The sequence below is a fragment of the Rousettus aegyptiacus genome, unplaced genomic scaffold (assembly GCF_014176215.1).
Source record: "Rousettus aegyptiacus isolate mRouAeg1 unplaced genomic scaffold, mRouAeg1.p scaffold_m13_p_8, whole genome shotgun sequence".
Taxonomy (NCBI): domain Eukaryota; kingdom Metazoa; phylum Chordata; class Mammalia; order Chiroptera; family Pteropodidae; genus Rousettus; species Rousettus aegyptiacus.
The window spans coordinates 28,463,469-28,487,245 of record NW_023416311.1 but is presented as its reverse complement, the minus strand read 5'-3'; the positions used below and the strand labels follow the sequence as shown (position 1 = coordinate 28,487,245).

The window sequence follows — 23,777 nt, the reverse complement described above, 5'->3', positions numbered from 1 at the left end:
ATTCAGGCTCTGACAGGCAGGGCCCCTCCATGGCCGCTTCTCTCTCCCCTCAAAGCCCCAGGGCTCAGGCAGCCCCTGTCCTTTCTCCTGGACATGGGAACCAGGACAAAGGCACCTTTCCACTGAACATCCAGTCCCCTCTCCAATTGCCAGCCTTCTGGTGTCCCAGGGATGCAGGATGGTAGCAGTGAGAGGATTGCTTCGAGGACCATCCCTAGGTACACGGGGACTACAGGGGCCCGCCTACTCAAATTAAGGACATCATTAATAAGTGAGAACAGCAAAGACCTCACTGTTGCCAGGCACTGTGTATCCCTTCCGTGCTTCATCTCTGACCTCATGCCAAGGCATTGCTGAGGACACTGAGGCACCAAACATTCAGGGGCTTGCCCAGGTACTACAGCTAGTGAATAGTGGATCCAGGACTTGAACCCAGAACAACTGCAAATCCTGTGCTGGAGTAACCATAATACACCACCTTGAGCCAAGAGTCGAAGCTGAATTACCAGGTGTAACTCTTACCTGCGACCCTGAAAGACAGTTACACCAGCTGTGTCTTATAAGCAAGGTCTGAGTAGCCAGACTGCTTGGGTTCAAATCCCAGCTCTGCCATTTACTGGCTGTGCAGCCTAGGACCAGTGTCTTACTCTGTTTTCTCGCTTACAAAATGGGGATAGAAATAGGCTCTACTTCCTGTGGTTGTTGGTAGACATGTGTAAATGCATGTAAAGCACAGTGCCTGGCGCACGGTGGGTGCTAAGTGTCTGCTATTATCTTTTCCAGGAAACTGAAACTCGAAGAGGTTAAAGAGCTTCCTCGGTCATTTGGCCAAAAATTGAGGCAGCTCAGACTCACATTCAGATCTGTCTTCCCTCAAAAGGCACTTTTAACCTGTGCCAGTGGCTGCCCAGAAAATGCCAAACCAGGGGCTGAGGAGCGGGGCTGGCTTGGGGAAGCCAGAGCCTGGCACCACTGCTCAGCTGTCAGTAGGTGGCGCTGCGGGGCCACAGGGGCCGCCCTTGTGACAGGAGTGTGCGCTCAGACACCATGTCACACACAGGCTGGACTTCCCCAACCCTGGGCCAGACCCTACACGAAGTGCTGCCCTGAGAGGGAATTAGCACTCACTCTGTTTCTCTGATGAGGAATATCAAGGCTCAGAGAGGTTAAGTTACAGGCCCAAGGGCACACAGCTCTAAGGGGTCCCCATATGCCCTCACTGAGATCCCCAGCCCTGCTCTTATGCCACCCACCCCATCCTCACAGCCCCCAAGAGGCCACAGTTACTCTCTGAAGCTTGATGGGAACCAGGCGTCTCCCCTTCACCCCCACCATGGCTGGACATTCCAATGGAGCTAAAGTCACCAGCTTTGAAGTCAGAGCTAAGCCCCAGATTAGGGCGGCTCCAGGCTGGTCTGCTCCTCCCAGGCCCAAGCGCATGGCCCCAGCCCCACCCCCACCCCCAGTCCAGTGTCCTTCTGGCACAGAGAGATCTGGGCCCCAGACAGAGGAAGACCTGCTCAGCAAGACACAGCCCCTCTCCTGAGGCCCTACCTCTGCTAAGAAGCCCCAAGTCTCCCCCGACCTGCCACAGACCTGAAATCCCACCTCACAGGCCCCCAACATCACCCAAGAAGCTGCATGTTAATGCGTTGTACCCCCAACCCCAATCCACTGACACATATGCGTTAGCACCCACCATCCCAATAACAGGCCCAGACGGGAATGTGATCCCCAAGCATGTTCATGGATGTGGGGCGAATGGAAAGGGGGAAGGAACAGAGGAGCGGCCGGGTAGGGCGAGCTCCCTCTGAGCCTTGGCTTCCTTATTTGCTCACAAAGCATTTTGCACCTCAGCGACCCCGGAGGGTCCTGCGGCTCAGCCTGTCATGGGCTCTGATTCCGGTTGAGCCATACTGAAGCTGCAGGGTGTGGACACCACTGCATGCCAGGCAATGGCTGGAAGCTTTTGTTTTTTAATTAAAATTATTGGGGTGACACTAGTTAATAAAAATATATGGAACGCTTCACACATTTGCATGTCGCCCTTGCACAGGGGCCATGCTCATCTTCTCTGTAGCGTTCCAATTTTAGTATATGTGTTGCAGAAGCAAGCACGCTTGAAGCTTCGTGTATTCCTATCTGCCCTGAAGAGTAACTCTGGTTTGAAAAACAAGCCTGCTCCATCTCCGCCATGTGGTCATAGGCTCTGGCTTGCATACCTCTAGTCATGGGCAGTTCGCTCCCTACTGAGACGCCTGTCATGCAATGGCTAAAGCTGGCAGAAAGTCCTTCCTCTAACCAGTCCAAAGGCTGGGTCCTTATTACTCCCAGAGACCTACCTGGCTCTGCCTTCTGGGGCACAGGAGCCAGTTCTGCCTTCAGCCTCAGGACAGGTATTTAAAGATAACGTATGCCCAATCTGCTTGCACAGGTTCACAGGACATTCTCTCCAGCCTCCCTCATCCCTAACTGGCCTTGGGCTTGCCTCTGTCTTCGTTCCACAGAAGTGGGGCACCCAGTCCTCCTGGGATGAGCAGGACTATCCACTCCTTCGTCCTGGCTGAGGTCACTCCATGAATCCTCCTGCTAAGCGACCTCAGCTTTTGGGCAGTGAGGCCTGTCGATCTCAAGGAGAGACTGGGGTCACAGCACTGATGGTTCCTGCCTGCACCAAATAAGTTCGGCTAGGTGGTCTCAGCTGACCCAAGAAGGAAGACTTGACGTCTCATCTGCTCCACTCTCATCATGCAGGCATCAGGCAAGTCTGAGAGCTCCGCAACACACCAACCGGGAGAAGTTGGGGCAGAGGGGCAGGTGGAGCAGAGTGCTGGGCTCTGCGTGCTGCCTTGAGCAAGCTTTAGGAAAGTGCACAGTGCCCTCAGGATGCCACATCCCTGGGACTAAGCTGGCTCCTGAATCACCCATGAAGTTTGGCTCCGAGACAACCAACTCCAAGCTTATGTACATACTCAGCAACAGACTCTCACGTGGCCGGGAGCCTGTCTGCATGTCAGCAAGCAGCCACACTCCTTGGCCTCACCCTACAGGTTTGGGATCCAGGATGGAGCCTTTTTGTTCAAGGAGGTTTGGACTCAAGACTGAAAGCTAAGATTTTCAGGGGTTCTGGAAGCCATGCTCCAGAGAGTTCTGAATCATTTGCTTTTAGAATAGTCTCGCACAGCCTCTTCTCTAGAATTCAGCTCTGCTCGCATCTCAGAGATTCCCACCTCACATTCATGATTTTTCCCTTAAATATTATTTACATTAATCATTTTCTTTAAATCAATTCATGTACATACATTTCTTTTAAAGAAAGCTTTCTAAAAATCTCACTACCAAAAATAAAAAGCTAGCCCCACATAACACAACAGAAGATGACCATAAAAAAATATATGGAATGAAACAAAGCCGTGTTGTTCAATCCTGGCCGGCTGCTGCAGCCGAAGGAAGGCTCTTACCTGTGGCCTGCTCCCTGCTTGTTAAGAAGGGCAACGGGCTGGCCAGATCTGCCAGCACCAACCCGAGCCTCTCTCTCCTTGAGGTAATGAGGAGTGGACTTCCTGCAAGAAGATTCCCTTTCTCCATCTTTTACCTGGAGGCTTGTCATCATCTCCTCTTTGTCTGCATTTCTCCCACCCAGTCTTTAGGTTATTACCTCCTCCAGCCTTCCAAGCTGGGTTGGGCATCTCCTCTGTGCTTCCTCAGTTCCACAGGCCTTTTCGAACTTGGTACTCGTCACCCTGAGTTATTAAATTCCATGTTATCATGCCACTCTCGCTGAAATAAAAGTGTCCCTATTCCTGGAACAGAACTTTGCTATGGCTCCATAAGTGGCCTACTCCCTCCTCACCTTCCCCTGGCCCATTGTTCACCTCTCTGCCATCTCGAGCCCTTGCACCATGATGTCGTCACTGGTCATGGTGTCTGCCTTCCCCTGGATGTAGGCTCGGTGGGGGCCCGGATGATCATCTGTCCATCCACCACTGGATCCCTGAGCCTGGCCTGCGTGAAGGAAGAAGCCGACCTGTGAGGTTAATCTATCACTATCTTCATTTTCCAAATACGAAAACTGAGTCATAGAGAGGTTAGTGACTTGCCCAGGGTCACCGACCTAGACGTGGTAGAGCTGGATGCAAACTCAGGCCTCGGGTTCCAGAGCCAGCACAGGTCCCCACCACCTGGGATTATCTTGCTTATAAGACTTTTCTTCCTTTGTCAAGTGAGACATGAGGGCTTCATGTGAGAGACAGACAGGAAGAGACAGACACAGACAGACACTTGGGGGTCCCTGACTAACCCTCGGCCCAGACTAACTCTTGTCCAGACTGAAATCTTGGCCCAATCCAGGGCTCAGCTCTCAGCAGGAGTGGAGTAGAATTTCCCACCAAACAGACTGCAGCTATGGGGGCGCCCCTCAGAATGCTACCGCATGCCCTCATCACCCCTGAGGCCTGAAATTCCACTGGGACGTTTCATTGCTCAAGGTCTAGTGTCCCTGGCTACGGACACCATCAACACTCCCCGCCCCCACCACCACTCACCATCAGCCACTCCCTGGCTGTGAAAAAGAAAAGGTGCAGAGTCCCCCGGGGTTGCTATGCAGACACAGAGTGATGGTGGAGAAACTCGGGCGGGGTTTCTCCAGCAGCCACGCAGTCCTGGAGGGGCCCCGCCCTCCCCCGCGGTCAGCAGAGGCTCCCCAGGAGATTCCTGCCCAGCCAGCTCCAAGCCCCTGGGGTCTGTCTTGGAAAGACCTTCAAAGGACTTGGCCATTCTTGAGTGAGCGCCAGGAGGGAATCTGCTCTCAGAGTCAATTTAACCAGCCACACGGGTGGAAGGAATTTGCCGTTTCTCTCAACAACTACCCCCTCATGATTTATACGGGGGCCACTGTCCGTAGGCCCCAACTGACATATTGCAGTGGAAAATAAAATGCCAAGATCCAGGCGTCTCACTGGACTAATTATCCTCAATGAGACTCAGCTGGCTGGGGGAGCCAGTGGGGCCAGGGCAGTGCTAGATTCCTGCACCCAGCTCCCTGGAGATACCGAGGCCTGCAGTGGCCATGCCTGGGCATTGCTGCCCATCTCCTACCAGGTTCAGGTCAGAGCCACCAAGATTTCCAGGAGAGCCAGTCTAGCCAGCTCATGAGAGACATGTCGCCTTTGGTATAGTACAGCCAGGCAGGCCTAGGGATGGCAGATCCTATAGACCCCCGAGAGCCATGGAGTCACATTATGCTTGTGGGGAAACTAAGGCCCAGTCAGACAGAGCAGGCCCCATGGACCCCTGGGGATGGATCCGGACGGGCTACAGGCTCTGGGCGAGGCTTCTGGCCTGTAGCATCTTCTTAGAGGCTCAGAGCCTGCAGTGGCTGGTCACAGAAGCTGCCTCTAGGGAACTCTGGAGTATGAGGTCAGCTCTCTAGCCTCCTGGAGTTGGGTAAATGTTTTCCAAGAGGGAACTAGGTGCCAGGCCCTGTGCAGGGTATTGGGGATACAGTGATAGACAAAATTTAACCCGCTTTCAGGCTTACAGCTCCGTAGGGAAACACTGCAAACACCATTATATCTCCCCATAAAAGTGCATTTGAAGGGATGTGACCTATCCCAGGCGTCAGGGCCTGGGGATATGATGTGAAGCTGAGAGCAGAAAGCTGAGTGGAGGAGGGGGCGGGATCAGGGGATAGTGTTCCAGGAGAAAGAAGAGCACACCAAGGTCCTGTGGCAGGAAAAAGATGTAAGGTTTACAAGGGACAGAATGAAGCTGTGCAGCTAGAGCCCAGAACCAGGAGGACAGTGGTACAGGGGGAGGTTAGGGAGACCTCGGGATTTCTTGTCCCTTTAAAAAGTTGATTCCAGATATGACTCAGGAGAGGTGACGTGTCCATCACCATGCGTGCTGCTCCCAATTTCTCTCTGGCTTTTGGGACCCTTAGCCCCCGCCCTGGAAGGGGCAGCTCTGTAGACTACCCCAGCTGCCTGGATCAGAGGAGGGCCTGGGGGAAGCCAATCTGATGGTCTTGTGGAGGCCATCCAGGTATCCCTCAAGAACTAGATGGAGAGTCATGGAGACTGAAGGCAGATGGTGATGGGCCCAGGGCAGGGGTAACCAAAGCCATCAATGACCTGTAGCCAAGGGGAGAGGGGCCATGAGGGAGCAATGCCGCAGAGATGCCGAGGAAGGCAGAAGCCAGGGCCTTGGAGCCACCAGCAGCGTCACAACTATCCTGCCACTCCCTCCCTCCTTCTTTTCCCTGGGCCATTAGAGCCAGGTCACAGCTGTGCCTGTGGCTCCTCTATCTAGAGCTACTTGAGTACAGAGGGTAGGCCTTGGAGCAGAGGGGGTATAATTAGATATATGTCTGAAAGATGGAGGAATAAATGAGCAAAGGAGCCGCACAGAGCCCCTCTGGCCTTCCCCACTGGTTGCCCCTGTGCAAGTCAGGCAGATTTAGGTGTCATAGAGCAGGGCAGCTGGGAGCTGCCAGGCAGGCGGGCAGGTGCCCATGGCACCCACTCTGCATCTTGGCTCTGGCCTGGTTCCTTGGGACACAAACAGGTCTGACAAGTTCCTCAGCAGCTAAGCCCTTGATTTCCAGGAAAGCAGAACTCTTAGAGAGCAGAGGGAGTGAGGCCTGGGTGGAGGGAGGGCTTTTTCAAAATACTCCCCTGCCTTGTCCTCCTGTCTCCCACCCCTGCTTACTGTCCTGAGCTGGGGAGCTCAAGGCTGATGGGGACACCTCTCTCCCCGCCTTCCCCAGAGGGAACAGAAAGCTCAGGACAGCCAGAGACAAGGAAAGGGATCTCCTTGTTGTGACCCTAAGCTCAGTCCCAGCCTTCCACATCTCACTGCTTTGGGTGGCAGTAGCAGGGAGCACTTAAGAATGTAGGTTCAGAGCCAGGCTATCTGGTTCCACTCTCAGCTCTGCCACTGATCTTGGACAAGCTCTAGACCTGTTTTCTCTCCTGTCCTCACGGGGATAAGATGAATAAGAGCACATGAAGGCTTTAGCTTGAAGCCTGGCACATTGGAGCCCATGTCGTTGGCACTTTTCCACCCAAACCTCTCCCCTCATCAGTTCCCACATCCCAGCCAGCTGACCGCCATCTCTGCCTGGTCCTCCTCCTGCTCTAAGTGCTCAGGGTTGGTTCATGGCCCCTTCTTGTCCCACTGCCTCTCTCCCTGTACTGGCTCATACAGGCTCTGGCTCTTCATCCCACACTGGCCACTACTTCCCCTTAGCATCGACCTGCCTCCTGAACCTTGCCACCTCACTCTCAACAGTCCCCAAACCAAACAGCCTTTCTTCCCAGAGCTGCTTCTCTCAAGTGCTCTGCCCCAGGGCGTCATGCCATCAGTCACCAAAGCCATGTTCCCTTCAAACCCATTTTCTCCACCCTACTTTCTGACCATGCTGCTTTTTCTCTTTCCTTCTCTTCCTTCCTTCCTTTATTCCTTCTTTCCCCTCTTTCCTTCTTTCTTTCTCTTTCTTTCTTTTTCTTTTTCTTCCTCCCTTCTTATTGGTATATAACAGAAATATAGAAAGGGCATTAACTGCATGAATCTTAATGGTACAGCCCGATCATCTTTCATATATGTTTATACATGAGTACCCACCACCTAGATCAAGACATAGAGCATTTCCAGCTCCCATAAGGTTCTCTCATGGCCGTTTGTCCCAACTCCAGAAATATCCATTATTCTACCTTGTAACTCCATAAATTAGTTTCGCCTGGTTTTGAATTTCATAAATATGGAATCAAAAAGTATATTTTTTAGACATGGAGATCAATGAACTAAAAATGAGAGTCCAGAAATCAACTCATACAACTCCGATCGATTGATTTTTGACAAGGATGCCAAGACCATTCAATGGGAGAAAATAGTCTTAACAAATGGTACTGGAAGAACTGGATATCTATAGACAGAGAATAAGTTGGACCCTTACCTCACAATCATATACAAAAAAAAAAAAAAAAAAAAAAAAAAAAAAAAACTCAAGATGGCTCAAAGTCCTAAATTTTAAAGCTAAAATTATAAAACTCTTAGAAGACAAGCATAAAAGAATATTAAGTGAAAAGACAACCCACAGAATGGGAGAAAATATTTGCAAATCATATATCTAAAAAGAGTCTAGTCTCTAGAGTATATAAAGAACTCTTACAACTTAACACCAAAAAAGACAAATAACCCAGTTTAAAAATGGGCAATGAACCTGAATAGACCTTTCTCCAAAGAAGATATACAAATGGTCAATAAGAACATGATAAGATGCTCAACATCATCAATCATTAGAGAATGCAAATCAAAACCAAAATGAGATATTATTTCACACCCGCAAGGATAGCTATAATAAACAAACGAAAGAAAGAAAGAAAGAAAGAAAGAAAGAAAGAAAGAAAGAAAGAAAGAAAGAAAGAAAGAAAGAAAGAACGGAAGGACAGAAGGAAAGAAGGAAAGAAGGAAGGAGGAAGGAAGGAAGAAAGGAAGGAAATAAGAATAAGGGTTGGTAAAGATGTGAAAAAGCGAAACCCTTGAACATTGCTGGTGGACATGTAAATGGTGCAGTCACTTGGAAAAAGTGCTTTGAAAAGTAGTTTAGCAATTCCTGGAAAAGTTAAATACAGAGTTACTATACAACCCAGCAATTTCACTTCTAGGTATATGCCCAAGAGAATCAAAAAACGTGTTCACACAAAAACTTGTACATGAATGTTCATAGCACTGTTATTCATAAAAGCCGAAAAGTGGGAAAATCCCAAATGTCCATCAAGAGTTGAATGGATAAATAAAATGTGGCATGGCCATACAATGGAATACTATCGACCTATAAAATGGAATAAAGTACCACAACACAGATGAACCATGAAAACATTATGCTAAAAAGCCACACATGAAAAGCCATGTATTTTCTGATTCCATTTATGTGAAATGTCTAGAATAGGCAAATCCATAGAAAAAGGAAGATTTGTTGTTGCCAGGTACTGAGTGCAGGAAAAATGGGGAGCGACTTCTCATGAATTTCTTGGGCTAATGAAGATGTTCTGGATATAGGTAATGGTGATGGTGGCACAACCCTGTACATGAACTCACTTCACTTAATGCCAAGGAATTATATACTGTAAAATGGGGAATTTTATGGTACGTGAATTATACCTCATTAAAAAAATCTTTAAGTAAGCTCTTACAAAAAATTTTTTAGATAAGTAAAGTAAGCTCTTTTGTGTGTGTCTTCTTCCATGTTATGTAATATACGAGAACGCTACCACATTATCCTATGTACCAGTAGTTTATTCTTATTGCTGTGTATTCCAATGAACGAACATATTATAATCTATTTATTAATTTTCCTCTTGATGGACATTTGTCTTATTTCCAATTCAAGACTCCTATAAGTCTGTAAATTTTACACATGTGTTTTGAAGGATACATGATGGACATTTCTGGTGGTATATACCTAGGGTAGGACTGACTGCTGGCTCAGGATATGTATATATTTTAACTTTAGTTGATATTTCCAAGGTGATTTGTCCACTTTACGCTCAAAATCAAAGAGTTCCGTTGTTCCACATCCTCACCAACACTTGGTACTGTCAATCTTTTTCATTTTAGCCATGGTAAGCATATAGGTTATGAAAGTTTTCGTTTGCCTTTTCCTTATGAGACACAAGGTTGAACATCTTTTCAGGTCTTTATTTGCCATTTGAATATCCTTTTTTACCCTCTTCCCGGTTTGTTTGTTTGTTTGTTTGTTTGTTTGGGTTATCTTTTCATTATTGATGTGTAGAATTTTTTAAAACTATATCCGGGGTATGAGACTTTTGTCAAGATCTATTGTTGTCAATATCTTCTCTAGCCCTATGCCTTGCCTTTTTGGGTTCTTTATGCTGTCTTTTGCTGAACAGAAGGTTTTAATTTGGATGAAGTCCAGTTTATGCACTTTCATTTTATAATTTTGGTGCCAAGTTTGCCCTGTGTAAGAACTCTTTGCCTACTCCTTAAACATCCCTTGAATCCACCCCGTCCTCTCCACCTCTTTTGCCTCTGCCCAGATTCTAGCTTTCAGGACTTTCCTAAACTGATCCATTTGCTTCCCCACCGTGTTCCCATTCCAATTCTGTCCTCTTCACTGTGTGATCTTCCCACCAAGGGACAAGACTGGTTCATCGCCGTGTCTCGGAACTGGCACTGGATCTGGCATGCACTAGGTGCTAAATAAAAACTTCATAAGTGATGGCAGTGTCCAGTGGCCCAGCTGGGGATCATTAAAACTGTCAATTAGTTCTAAACACTAGCTCATCAGGAACATTTGAGCTAAGCCAGGGAAGTAAAAAGTTTTGGAAAAACCAACAACAAAGTAATGTTTAGCTTTCTCCCCAGCCAAAGCATTAATCAAGGAAACTCAGACTTTATTAGCATTATTTATTCTTGCTTCGTCCTTAAGCCACAGGGCCTCGGGGTGAGGGGAGCCTTTTTGTCACACATGTTGGCTGCAGGAGCTCCCTGTCGGTGGCCCCCACACCCAGTGCTTGCTGCCTTTGACTGCTGGGGAGGTTCATGATCTCCTTCTAGTCCTTCTCTTCACCATGCGTGATGACGTAGCACAGGTTCCTGTAGTCCAGATTACCACACACATCTGGCGGGAAAGCCGCAAACATCTGCTTGACCTGGGGAAAGGGCAGGGAGTCAGCCTGGACCAGGGCTGAATGGGGGCCAAAGCAGGGAGTCACCCAAGGGTGTCAGAGTCCATAGAGAGGCATCGCAGAAGAGGGCGCAGAGGCCAGGCCAGCAGGCCAAGGTCCCATAGCCGCCACCCCACCCCACCCTATCCTTCTTGTTATCATCCAAAGAGTCAAGGGAGACATCATCTCAGCATCTAAAGAAAAAAGATCTGGGTAGAATGGGGTGGGGTGACTGCTGAGAAAGCCTGGACTATGCCTCAAGAGATGACTCTTAGTGGCACTGAATGGCACCCTAAAAAGCCAGCACTTACCTCCTCTTCACTGAATCTGTCTGCCTGGGTCATGAGCTTCTCTTTGATGCTGCTCAAGGGAGAGAAAAGATCATGTTCAGGGTCAGGGCCACCTTGTGTGAGGACACGCAGATCCCAGGGTTGATGAGGGCAGGTGGGCTGAGGGGAGGAGTCCTGGCCCAGGAGGACACCAACGGGAGCAGGGGTGGGGATGGGGCTGGCTCTAGAGCCCACAAATAGCCATGTGGCCTTAACAGCCACTTCAGCTCTGAGCCACAGTTTCTTCCTTTGTAATGTGGACTCTCCTCCCTGCATCAGGCAAGAACCAAATGAAATGATCTTGGGACCCCAACATAACCTTGGGGGCCACTCTGATGTTCCATCGTGCACTGATAATCAATCTCACGGTTACCGAGGGCATCCTCTCTGCTTTGGTTCTAGACGCTTTGCTTTCCCAGCTTGTGATGGTTGCTGATGTCTGTAAAGCACCCTATATAGCGTGCAAGGTGCTGACACTCAGCCCAGGGACGGGAAAGCCTATTATCCAAGCTTATGTCCTCCTGGGCCTGCCCAGGTCTCATTTGCTCCTCATAGCCCTCAGAAGTGAGTGCCATCATCCCCCTTTACAAAGAAGGAAACCGAGGTTCCCTTCTTTGTAAAAGAACCTGTGATTTGCAGCGGCAGGGTGGGGCCTATCCCCCAGTGGCGGCTGCCCACTGGGGCCAGAGCTGCCTGGGCCTGGAGGAGCTGCGGGAGGTGCGGCAGGGCAACTGCATTTGAGGCTGCCGGGAATGACTGTTGCCCTGGGAGCTGGAACGGAGGCAGAACATGGGCAAAGGGTTCTCAGGGGGAGCGGTGGGCAGGGATGGGATCAGGGGCCTGAGCCAGGGCCCCGAGCACCCAGTCTCCTGTGGCGCCAGCAGCAGCAGGCCCCACTGAGGACCAACACACATTTTCCATTATTTATGTTACTGCAGGACAGTCACAGTTTCCAGCTCTCCAAGCTGGGGACTTTCACAGACTCTGTTTCAACCAGAGCCTCCTCTGTGGCCTGCCTGGCAGGCAGCCACGTCTTCCAGGTCCCATACCCTTGGGTGGCACCTTCAATTTTCAAATCGAGTCCCCAAAGGGTTCCTCCTGGCCCTGGCCTCCAGCTGGTGGGAGAGGGGTTGGTCCAGGCCACTTCTAGAGGTGCCCCAGTGCCTGTGGGTCTCTAAGATGGGAGTGGAAACCACAGACCCTGAGGGAGGGGTGAGGGAGAGGGCTGCAGCCTGGAGAAACCCTAATTACCCCCTCCACTACCCCTGGGGATTATGTGACTCACAGCTTTGGGGAGTGGGGGATGGTGAAAATGCTTCAGAGACAAGACAGACTCTCTGCCTTCCCCCTTCGCCCTTGCCCTCTCCCACTCCACCTCCATTAAGTGATGACTCTAATAGGCAGCAAAACTCAAAGCCAAGGCCTGAAGCATCACAGTAATTGGTCAGGAAACCTGTGCCTGAGGAAGAAATCCTGCCTGCCACAGGCCCAGCAAAGCCTTGGAGACTCTGCAGGGATGACCCAGGAATAACTCAGAGGTTAGCTCAATGTCCCAGCCCCTGGGAAGGTAGCCACTGCCCCACCTGCCCCTGCTAACCACCCTTGGCTATCTGCCCTGTGCCCTCACTGGGCTGAGGCTCCCAGGTATAGCAGGAGTCACTGCCCCTATCTCTATTATGACAGCCCAGTGGCCCACTGGACAGCTGCCCACTGTCATCTCACTCTCTATGAATCCGTAGCTGAGCCAGTCCCTTCCCATGGCCCAGCCTCCATCCTCACATCACTTCAAGCCCTGGATAACGACTGGCCCATTTCCCTCTCCAGAACCCTGGATCCCACTGGTGCTGGCCTCTGGTATTTCACTTACTCGTCTACTCCCCTCCGTCTCAATGGACAAGGCCTACGTGGTGGCTGCAACCCTCTGTCCTCCTCCTCCAGGCTGGTCTCCTTGTTACCCCTACTTAACTCCTTTCCAAGCTCTTCTATGCTTCCAGGACAGAACAAGGGTTCAGGGCCTGGCAAGCGTTACCCCACGCAGTCCTTCCCTGCTTCTCTGAACTCAGTCTCCCCCATCCCACATGCACTTACCCCCTCTAGCCACAGCCCACTCCTCCTCACCAACCCTGCACACGCCAAGCCCTGGCTCTTCACTCGCTATGTTCCTGCATCTGGAATATTAATTGATCCAGCCTAGGCACCCTTAGTCATCCTTCAAGGATCGCCTCTACCCCAACCCCCCTCACCACTGGGAAGCCCTCCCCTGGTGACCTCTTGGTGATCTTCCACACAGAAATGGGGACACTGAGGCCCAGAGAGGGGAAGGGACATGAAGAGATGGCTGAGCTGGGCAGGGCAGTAGCCTCCTGGCTCCTGGGTGGACACAGCTTGAGCTGGCTAAGTTCTGGGCGTAGAGGAGATGCCACCCACGAGGACCACACTCCAGCTCCTTCATCACCTGAGCCTTTGCGGAAAGAAAAACCAAAAGAAAGCAGAGGGGACTTACAAATCAGCCTTGATGAAACCCTTCCCTTCAGTGTCGAACACCTTGAAGGCATGAAGAATGGTCTCCTCTGGATCCGTGCCTAGAAGCAGCGCACACAGGCAGGGAGAGCGCCAGATGAAGAGGACCCGCAGGGGCTGGGCAGGGGCCGGGGGTGGAGGGTCCCATGGCCCCGACAGAGGGCAATGACGGGGAGCTTTCTCCCCAACTTCTACTCCACTGTTAGGGCCAAATCCACTTGAAGCAAGAGAAGGGAGGTTTCCAGCAACCAAGAAATCATAGTAATAGTCAAGGGTACAGTATGTAGTTATGCACAATGTGTACAGCTGTGCATGGAGACTCCGACTACGCACTTATTATGTGCCAACCCTCCTGATGACTGGTCTGATTTTACGAAGAAACTGAGGCTCAGAGAGGTTAAGTGACTTGTCCGAGTTCTCACGGCTGATGCTGCCATGTGATTAGTGAGCTGGGAGTGGCAGCTCTGGGGCTTTCGCTTTCTCGTTACCCAAGGAGTGCATGAAAGGTAGAAGAGAGAGCGCTCTGCACAGGGGGTTGGGGGGGAGTGGCGGGGGTGCCCAAGGCTGAGCTTCAGACAGTGGCATTGGAGGGGTCTGCAAGAGTGTCCCAGCCAGAGGTGGGGCAGATGGGCCAACAGGCTGTGGGGTGGGAGCAGTGGAGGGGGGCAGTGGGGAGAAATAATTCTGGTTTTATCACTTTTATAGCACGGGCTATGAAAAGATGCTGTTAGAAGAAATAGTTCTGTTTCCACAATGAAATTGAATCTCTAACCCCCTGGTTGTGCAGATGGGAAAACTGAGAAAAAAAGAGTCTCATCCAAGGCCTTTCAGGCTGTGTGAACAACAGCAGATGACCTGGTAACCCGTACAAAGTGCTCCTTCCCCTCTGTCACACTGCCCCCCGCCACTCACGGTGGGCCGGGAGTTGTCCTCTTCCTTCTTTAAGGCTCAGCTACATCATCAGTGAAATGGAGACTAAGGTGGTGTTTGCTGCCCGCCTCCCAGGACCAGTTAAGATAACATATTGTTAATGGTAAAGACCTGGGCAAACATTATTCAATCATGGCTGCAAACACATCTGAGTCCTCTGTGCCAAGCTCTACCCTGCAGCTTCACTGTTTTATCCCATGAAACCCCCACAACACCCCGCATGGTAGGTATTGATGCTCTCAGTTTATCAAAGAGGACATTGAGGGCCTGAGAGGCTCTATGGCTTGCCTGAGATCCCCACTAATAAGGGGAAGAAGGGGTTTGAAGCCAACTCTCTGGAGCTCCAGAGCCCCTCTGCCACTCTGTGTCTTCCCCATCAGACTGGGTCAGAGTCAGTGGCATCTCCCCCATTGGACTGAGAACTCATGCAAGACAGGATGCTGTCTAGGTCATCCAGCATCTCTGAGGCTGGTTCAGAGTGATCAAGCCTGGCACAGTGCTGGCCCTGCAACCAATGTGCTCTGTGTATTGTGAACTTCATCAAATGGGTGCAGAGGGGCTGTCCCACCACTGTTGGGAATCTCACGATAATGTGTCCTCTTCCCAATTAGAGAGATAAGACAGTGCCTGCCCCACCCCCGGTTCTTATCCCAACAGGTGGTTGAGCATGCCAGCTCAGCCAAGTTTATGTGATATGTTCAGCTGGAGCCCCAGGCCCGGTGCCCCTGCAAAAAATGAGAAAAAGCTGCAGCCCTACAGCCCTACCTGGCCCTGGTCATAACTCTTAGCTCAGCCACAGACCTCCATGAGCTTTGGGTCTCCCTTGAAAGTCAGTGGGTCACTGGCTGGCGTCACATGTGCCTTCCCCTGAGAGCATACCCCCACCCCAGGCCCCTGGGCTTCTGAGCTCTTCCTGTAAAGAACCCCTAATGGCTGCCTGGATGTGGGCCCAAAGGCACTCCTGAGTTAGCCCACAGCCTGTGCCCTCTCCTGCCCTCAGTTTCCTAGTCTCTAACCGGAGGGTGGGCTGTTCAGTCATAGGTCAATTGTTGGCCTCCTTCTAATCTAGGATCAGCCAGGGCATTGTGTATGGAGGCTATAGTAATTGCTAGCAGGTCACAACCCAAGAGAATATTTGATTTTTTACCAAATAAGATCTGTGTTGTTAGGTAGGATTACCCCCATAGTGGATTGAATCGCGGCTCTCAAAAGATATAGCAATGTCTTCATCCTCAAAACCGGCAAATGTCACCTTACTTGGAAATAAAAAGGTCTTTGCAGATGTAAAGAAAGGATCATGAGATGGGGAAATGATCCTGAATTTCCAGGTGGATCCTAAATCTTATGATAAGCATCTTTTCAAGAGTGAAGCAGAAGGAGACAGACAGAAGATGGTGGGGAAGTGGCCGATGGGCAGTGGACCACAAAAGCAGAGATGAGAGCAATGCAGCCACCAGAAGCTGGAAGAGGCAAAGAACCAGTTGTCCCCTGGAGCCTCTGAGGGATCAGAACCCGACGGGTTTCTGACTCTGGGCTCCAGAGCTGAGAGAATGAACACATGGCCAATTTTTTGAGCCATCAAGTTTGTGGTCATTTGTTACAGTAGCCTTGGGAAACTAACATAATGTCTATTTCACAGACAAAAAACTGAGATTCAAAGAGCAGACAAGCCTTGCCTAAGGTCACCCTGGGGGTCAGTGGGAGGCTAGGTGTTGAACCCAGGTTTAGGCAAGGCAGGAAGAGCATCAGGCAGGAGAATCCTAGGAATGGGGGGCTACAAGGCCCACTTCCCATGTCAGCCACAGCCCCAGCTGAGCCTTCCCTCTGACCATGGAACCCTTGAGCCCAGGGGACGTCACTAAGGGGCAGGGGGCAGCTCCCTTCAGCCCAGAGAGAAAGGCACAAAGATGCTCTGGCCCAAGCCCCACCCTGAGCCCCACCCTAAGCCCCAGGCCTGATGCTGTGTCTCAGGACTTGCAATGGTTAGAGCCAGGAGTCGGGGTTAGGTTCCATCTCCACAACTTTGATGCTGGGGCAGGTGCAGTGATCCCTCTGAGCCCAAGTCTCCTCACTTGTGAGTGAGGCCCCTCCATTCTTTCCCTGGGGGTTCCACTGGGGTTTGCCACAATGACTTCCAGAATGCCCTCCACTCACCCCTGTACATGCTCCTGCTGTCACAGTGAGTGGTGATGTAGAGCAGACAAGTTGAACCCAGGGGTTGGGAGGTGGGGCTGGAGCAGTGTCCTGATGATGGGCAAATTGTCTTGCTGGGCTCCTCACAGCCCTCCAAGGCACGGTTACTACAGTTGCCCCTACTCTATGGTGTAGAGGTGGTGGAAACTGAGGCAGGGCTGGGAAGGTGTGTGCTCCCAGGAAGGACACCATGCTCCCAGCTGGGGCGTGTATCAGTGCAAAGCACATCTGTACACAGGGCCCACCTGCCCATACCTACTACCCCTCCCTCCTCAGGGCCACCTGGATCCTCGCTCACCCTTCAGCTTCTCCCCAAACATGGTCAGGAAGACGGTGAAGTTGATGGGCCCGGGGGCCTCTTTCACCATGGCCTCCAGCTCCTCATTCTTCACACTGATGCGACCTGGAAGAGGGGAGAAGTAGGGACACCCAGGAGCACAATGAGGGTCAGAGGGAACCCTGCTCTCAGGCACCCCGGAAGAACGGAGTGTAGAACTATGGCGCATCCTGCAGAGTCTCCCAGCTCTACCATTCACCCACCCTTGCCTCAGCCCTAAGACCTCACCCACATGCTGGGGGACCTCAGGCGGTGGGTACATTCAGCCAAAGTCAGCATTGGGCTGTCCCTGGCCTCATTGCCCTCTGCCACCACCTCAGCTTCCCTGGAAAGGAGAGCAAGTTGTTTGTCATCCTCACTTTACAGCTGAGGAAACTGAGGCACAAAGAAACTGAAGCTGAGGTGCATAGAGGCAAGAAGAACTGGGTCTCAGGCTCATGTGCCCCACGAGGGGCAATTGTCTGCCTGGCAGTGGGGACTCTGGGATTCCTTATGGTCCCAGGAGACAACTAGATCTCTAGAAGTTCAAAGCTCAGTTCAGACATGACTTGGTTTACCCCATTCCTCCAACCTCAGCCCTTACCACCACCCAGTCTCTCTTCAGGCTCTCTCCTTGGGCCTTAGAGAGTACAAAAGCCTTCCCTGGCAGCCAAAGCCCAGTGCCCCTGAGACCCGCACACATCTCCAGCTTCTTCCACAGCTGCAGCGTCTCTTGACCCCTCACCCTACCCTGGCCTCCCTCCTCAGACCTTTGCGCAGGCCATTTCTGCGCCTGAAACGCCCTCCCCCCTTCCCTGGGGAAGCCTCTTCTCACACCCAGGAACACTTTCTGACCTTCCAGACGGTGGCTGCCCCCTCCCTGCACCCTCAAATAGCACATGAGCTCCTCACACCCACTGTGCCTACTGCCCTGGCTGCCCCCAGTCGCTCTCTCTTTCTGGATGGCCTGGGCTCGGCTCCACCCCAAACCCCAAGCCTCTTTGGCTGCTGGTTACCCACCCAGGGCAGCAAAAGTGTCCCTCAGATCCTCCTTGTCGATGAAGCCATCCCGGTTCTGGTCCATGATGGTGAAGGCCTGGCAGAGACACGGGCACTGAGCAGCCATCCACCTATCCATCAAAGCTCAGCTTTCCTCCCCAGAAACAACCCCCTTTCCCAAGGGATTGTCCTCTTGCAAACTGCTGCCGGGCTGCCTCAATGCAAGCCCCTCTGGTCATCTGGTTACACAGCTCAGCATGGCACCAGCCTGAGAGTGAAGGTTAACTTGCACTAAGCTCTAACTGTGCACCAGCACCCTGGCAGGGCTCCGTGTCCACCCCTCATTTCATGCTCACAGCAACCCCCTTTTACAGAGAGGAAAACTGATGCTCAGAGAGAAAAGGACTTGCCCGAGGTCACTCAGCAAGCAAAGGCTCAGGTGGAGAGGGGTTGGGACTGCTCAAGCACAGCAGTCACATCTGCAGATTCCAGAGCACACCATGGTGGCCACTAAGAATTGTGGCATCATTGCCCCCCAGGGACTAAGGGTTGGTAACACGCCTTCCCCGAGTGCCTCCCATGCACATTACATGAATCCTTCCAATGCCCCCAGGGGGCACTGACCAACCTCTTTAAACTCCTGGATCTGGGACTGATCAAACATGGAGAAGACATTGGAGATGGCTCCACCTTCTGTTCTTTTCCGGGCTCTTCTTGGTGCCTGTGAGGTACCAGGGGAGGCCTTGCAGAAGTCCCTCTTTTGGGAGGTCAGCTATTTACCGTGGTCCCAACCCTCATGCCTCATCTCCCACAGTGTCGCCATCCTGACTGACATGCCCACCACATTCCAGCCCACAGCAGACAGACAGACAGACAGACAGAGCTCTTAATGAAGCTTTGCAGATAAGCAGGGTGGCTTCCCAGCCCATGGTAAGAAGCCTGCAGAGCACCCACCCCACGAGGCCGGACAGCTGCTTCCTGACCTGGGCCCCCGCGCTCCAGAAGGCAGGTGGTCTACGCCCAGGCTGTGAAGCAGAGAGGGGCATCTTTTCTAGCATCAGACTCCAAATGAGACCCACCTCCGTTCCTGCCATCTTCCTGTGTTCTTAGGATAATATCTGATCTCAGCCCTGCAAGGTCTATCCTTTTTCCTTCTCCCAGAGCTTCTACCTCCACCCACCTCAGTCCCCCACTCTGCCCTAAACATGCTTTGAGCTTCCTTTCCTCCTAGCTTTTGCTCCTGCCATTTCCACTACCTAGAATGCCTTCCCGGCCTTCCATCTGGTAGAATCCTCATCCTCCAGGCTCAACTACTCTGCCACCTCCTCTGAAAAGACTTCCTTGACCCCCAGGGCAATTTAGAGCTCCCTGATTCTTCCTTCCCCACCAGTCCAGGGCAGCCACACCCTGTGGCACGCATGCCACCCAGGGCTTGGCTCAGAGTGAAGATCAGTTTGGAAATAGCTGCCCAAAGCTCAAGATGAACTCCCAAACAGGTAGAGCAGGTGCCCCCCATGCACATGGAATAATTCCAGGGTCCTGGTCAGGCTTCCTGCTCCCACATGTTTCTTTCGGGATGTCATGGTGCCTGGGAGTCCACCACTGGGCATGCGCTGAAACCTCTCAGTCCTCAGGAGCCCCTGAGAAGGGGACCATTTCCTCAGCAGCCATCGCTAGGCCCCACACGTGCAAGGAGTCCCTGAACTGGCTCAGAGAGGTAGGACACCGGCTTCCTGCTCCTGTCTTCCCCCAGCTCTGTCTCCATCTCAGCCTACACCACCCTCCTGCTAAACCCTGTCTACCCGTCCCCAGAACATGGGCTTCCTGTGCACCCCCCACCCAGTGCCTGTGTGGTCTCCCCTCCCCCCAGCTCACTCTAGTCCCACCACCCAACTTCCCCCACCCCTGCACTCGCCCCATTTCCCTCTGGCGTCCGGGCTCACTTCAGGAACAGCAGCACCCGGCTGACTTATAATTAGCTTTTACTGGGTGCTTTGTCTCCACTAATCCTTTGAAAGGGGGCTGGCAGGGCAGCCAGGACATTATGATGCAGTAAAACCTCTGTAATATTTATAAATCCCTTTAGACATCATAAAGAAAAGAACCTCCCTGCAGAGTTTATCTCACATAATTACATATACATTTCTCTCTGATTAATAAACACGATCACTTCCATCTGTGGGGTATTCTGCCTTTTCTTTCCTCAGACCTGCCCTCGCCCTTGCCCTTGGCCTCGGCGTCACCCATCCCTGCCTCACTCTAGTCTTCCACAACCATCTTGTGAAACATTTCCTTACTGTGTACCATCTACCAGGCCCTGAACCTCAAAAGGGAGGACTGCACAGGGGGAAACTGAGGCCTAGGGCCCTGACCGGCCATCTGATCTCCTGTTCAGGACCCTTTGCAACCCAATCATCTTGGGAATTCCCTTTTCTAATGTCTCTCTAAAAAAGAGTCCCCAAAAGGGTCGCCTCAGTGCAGAAGGCGGTTGCCCAGACCTGAGTTCTAATCCTGACTTTGCTGCTCACAGCCCCTGTGATATTAAGAAAATCAGTTGCAGTCTCCGAGCCTCAGTTTCGCCCTTTTGTGCCTATTTCAAGGCGTCAGGACACTTATAAGTACTTGCTGACCTCCAGCCAGGCTCCGTGCCCAGACCCAGGGACCCAGAGCTGAATTAGGCCTTCCTTGTCCCCGAGGAGCTCACGTGGAAGAAGGGACAGGTGTTGAGAACACGGAGAAGGCCCTCTAGCACTGCGACACTCAAGACACACCTCTCAGGGGGTGTTGTCTCTGAGCTGGAGTTTGACAGCCGAGTCAGAGTTCTCAGGCCAAGAGGGACTGATGAGGATGTGAGACCGGCCTGAAAGAATAGCGTCCTCGAGAGCCCACAGGGACTGGAGCCCAGGGGCAAGCAGAAGGCAGCAGGACAGGCTCCACATGGCCTGAAGCAAGGGCCCCGTGCCAGGCTCCGTAGGGCCCAGGCTGTCCTGGAATCCCAGCCTGGCCTTCACAGGAGCCATGTCCCCTTATCATGAGCAGAACTCCACTCTGCCATGAAAAGTCCAAGCCCGGCTCATCCTGGTTCTCTCCACCCTCCTCTTTCTCATCGCCCCCTTCTCCTCAGCAGCCCTACCCAGTCCAAGAAAATCAACCCAAATCAGGACCCACATGGATGGACTGGCCACCCTTTAAGGGCCACCCAGGATGGGTCAAGTACAGGCATGACACCAAGGGTGAAGAAAAGGTCAGGAATATCAGGTTAAGGGTGAGGATGTCAGCAAGGGGAGCAAGGTCAAGGTCAAGGTGAGTTCAAGCAATGCAGTGAAGATCAGAATTACAAATGAAGTCAAGGTCACAAGAGGGGATCAGGGTCAGGAGGCAGGGTAGCTCCAGCCTACCATGGTGTGGAGTGCTTCCTTGTGCTGTAGCAGGCCTGGAGCAGCTCAGAGATGGCTCTTTAAATAGTGTTCCAGGTCTGGACAACAGTTTGGAAGGTGACAAAGGACAGGATGGGGAACTCCCTGCCAGACACCTGTCTGGGCCATTCGGAGTGGGTGGGGTTGTGGGATCCAGAGACAATCCAAGCCACAAAGATCTCCACCAGCACTGGGACAACCAGCTCTCTGTAGCCAAAGGGCCAAGGCCCAGGAAGGGGCTCTTGGCAAAGGACACACAGTAAGGGTAGGCCTGGAACCAGCTGGGAAGACTTGGCCTTGGGCCAAGCAAGGTCAGGAGAGCTCCCAAGGCAGGGCCACCCATACCAGCTGGGGAAATTCAGGGCTGCAATGTGGTCCGATCCCTCGAGCTGTGTGACTCTAAGTGGGACACCGTCTTCCAGAAGGCTCAGTCCTCTCATATAAAAGTACAGAGCATACGACATCCCCTAGTCAGCTCACGGAGAGGGCTTCTGCATCAGCCTGGCCCATGAAAGGCTACTACTGCCCTGTGGTGCAAGTGCCACCATTTCCTGCCCCAGCCCGGCCCCCTCAGGTCATTGAAAATACTCAGGGACTTAAAAAGCAGAGACAACAACAACAACAACAACAACAAAAACCAGTGGAGGTGACTCTGATGAGGGAGAATTGAAAAATCAGATCTTCGTTCTACTCTGGCCACAACACATGTCCGGACATGGCCCAGCATAGGAATTCTCTAGCACCTGTGCCAAGCTAAGCCTGCACCTGCCCCTCGTAGACCTCCCATGTGTCCAGTGCAGCCCGGCTGCCCCATCTGTCCAGCCAAGTCGGCCCCCGTGTGGGGCCCAACACATCTGATCATCTGCCAGGGCCGGCAGCGTTGGGCTCAGGCAGTGAGCCCACCCGTCCCTAGGCACAGGACAGCTTAACTGTCCCCGGAGCTGGCCTTAGGCCTCCAAACCCTGATATGACTCATCCTCTGCTTTGTGGGAGGGAACGTGATAATGATAAGAGTAGGTAATATTTTTAAAACACAGACGGTCAGACTGTGTTCTAAAACACGTGTCTTCTCAGTCAGTCCTTACGCCATTTTCCAGGTGAAGAACCTGAGGCACACGTGGGTCCCCAAGAAGTGGCGGTGCCAGGATGAGAATCCTCTTTCTAATGGATCTGCCCATCCCAGTGCTCCCCTCCCTGGCCTTTCCTGGACTGGCTGGCTGTGGCCAGCCTCTCTGACCTCCCTGAGACCAACGATGGAACTCTTCACCCTGAGCTGGAGCCAGGCCACCATGCTGTACCCTGGCAGGGACCAACCACAGGCCCCACCCAGGCTCTGGATAGGGTGACGGGAAACTGACTCCAGGGGCAGGGGCCTGGATTTCAGTCCCAGCCCCACCTTGACTTGCTTCAGGAATCAGGCTGTGTGAACAAGGCAGGTGCCTGTCCCTTCTGGGCCTATTTGGAGGAGCAGGTGGCCACCTTCTGCACCAGCCCTGGAGAGAAGCCTTTCCCTGTCCGATCCATGAACTTGGCCAGGAGGGGCCTCCTGGCTCTGAGCTTGCTGAGCAAAAGAGGTGATACCATCCGGTCCTGCTTCCTGCTGGCCAAAGACCTTTTCATGCGAGGGCTGGATGCCCCTAAGCTCCTGCTTCCAGGATCACTGCCCAGGACCACGGAGGGGTTCCTGAGGGCCCAGGACGGCCCAGAGCTCGCCAGCCTGTGGGAAGGGAGAGGGAAGGAAATGCAGAGGGAATCACAGTGAGATGGGGTGAGTCACAACAGAGTTCACAAGTGCTTGGCAAATTAGTCCTGACAGTTTCCTGCCCTGGCCTCCTTCTCTTTCATATTATGAAAGCAGGAAGGCAGGAAGAACTGTTTAGAAATCTGGTGGAGCCTGTGGAACTCCTCGTGGAGAGAGATTGGGTTGGGAAATATTCGTCCCTGGGGTGCAGGGGTTGAGAGTATGGGGAGCATGCAACAACCCCAATAAGGGGAAGCTCTCAGCTCTGCCCTCACTGAGGGACCCTTGCTCAGCAACACACAGATCCTGAGTTTCTGCATCTGAGAAATGGTGCCAGCCACCCAGCAACCTTGGCCCAGTGCTGTGGGAAGAGGTGGGCACTGAAGTCATTGGCCAGGGTTAGGATGGCAGACCCCCCACATGGATGGAATCCTTGCTGAAACCTCACGGCCAAAGTCCCACTCAACTGGGAGGGTCTGTGGTGAGTCTGTTGCCGTTGCTGGATCATATTATTTGGTTCAGCTGACTACTTCACCAAACTGACTGCTGTGACAGCCAGTTCTTGGGGTCAGAGAGGCCCCTGAGGGGTCTGTGCACCCAGCCAGGGGCCTCTGGGAGCAAGTGGCTCCAGAACTGAAATTCCGG

At 52.3% G+C, this 23,777-nt stretch overlaps 1 protein-coding gene and 1 non-coding gene across 2 annotated transcripts; both read right to left on the bottom strand.

Moving 5' to 3' along the window:
- Positions 1-2,011: 2,011 nt before the first annotated feature.
- On the bottom strand, positions 2,012-2,118 carry LOC118607161. The gene has a single exon (XR_004952707.1). It is a non-coding gene; the product is annotated as a U6 spliceosomal RNA (small nuclear RNA).
- An 8,456-nt stretch (positions 2,119-10,574) lies between these two features.
- MYL10 (myosin light chain 10) lies at positions 10,575-19,155 on the bottom strand. Its single transcript, XM_016146475.2, has 7 exons — positions 18,959-19,155; positions 18,604-18,696; positions 17,997-18,072; positions 16,959-17,063; positions 13,521-13,599; positions 11,000-11,048; positions 10,575-10,673 (listed from the first exon to the last, which is right to left on the bottom strand). Exons 1-7 carry the CDS (start codon positions 19,067-19,069, stop codon positions 10,575-10,577), a joined length of 612 nt encoding a protein of 203 aa, XP_016001961.2. The 5' UTR covers positions 19,070-19,155.
- Positions 19,156-23,777: the final 4,622 nt, after the last annotated feature.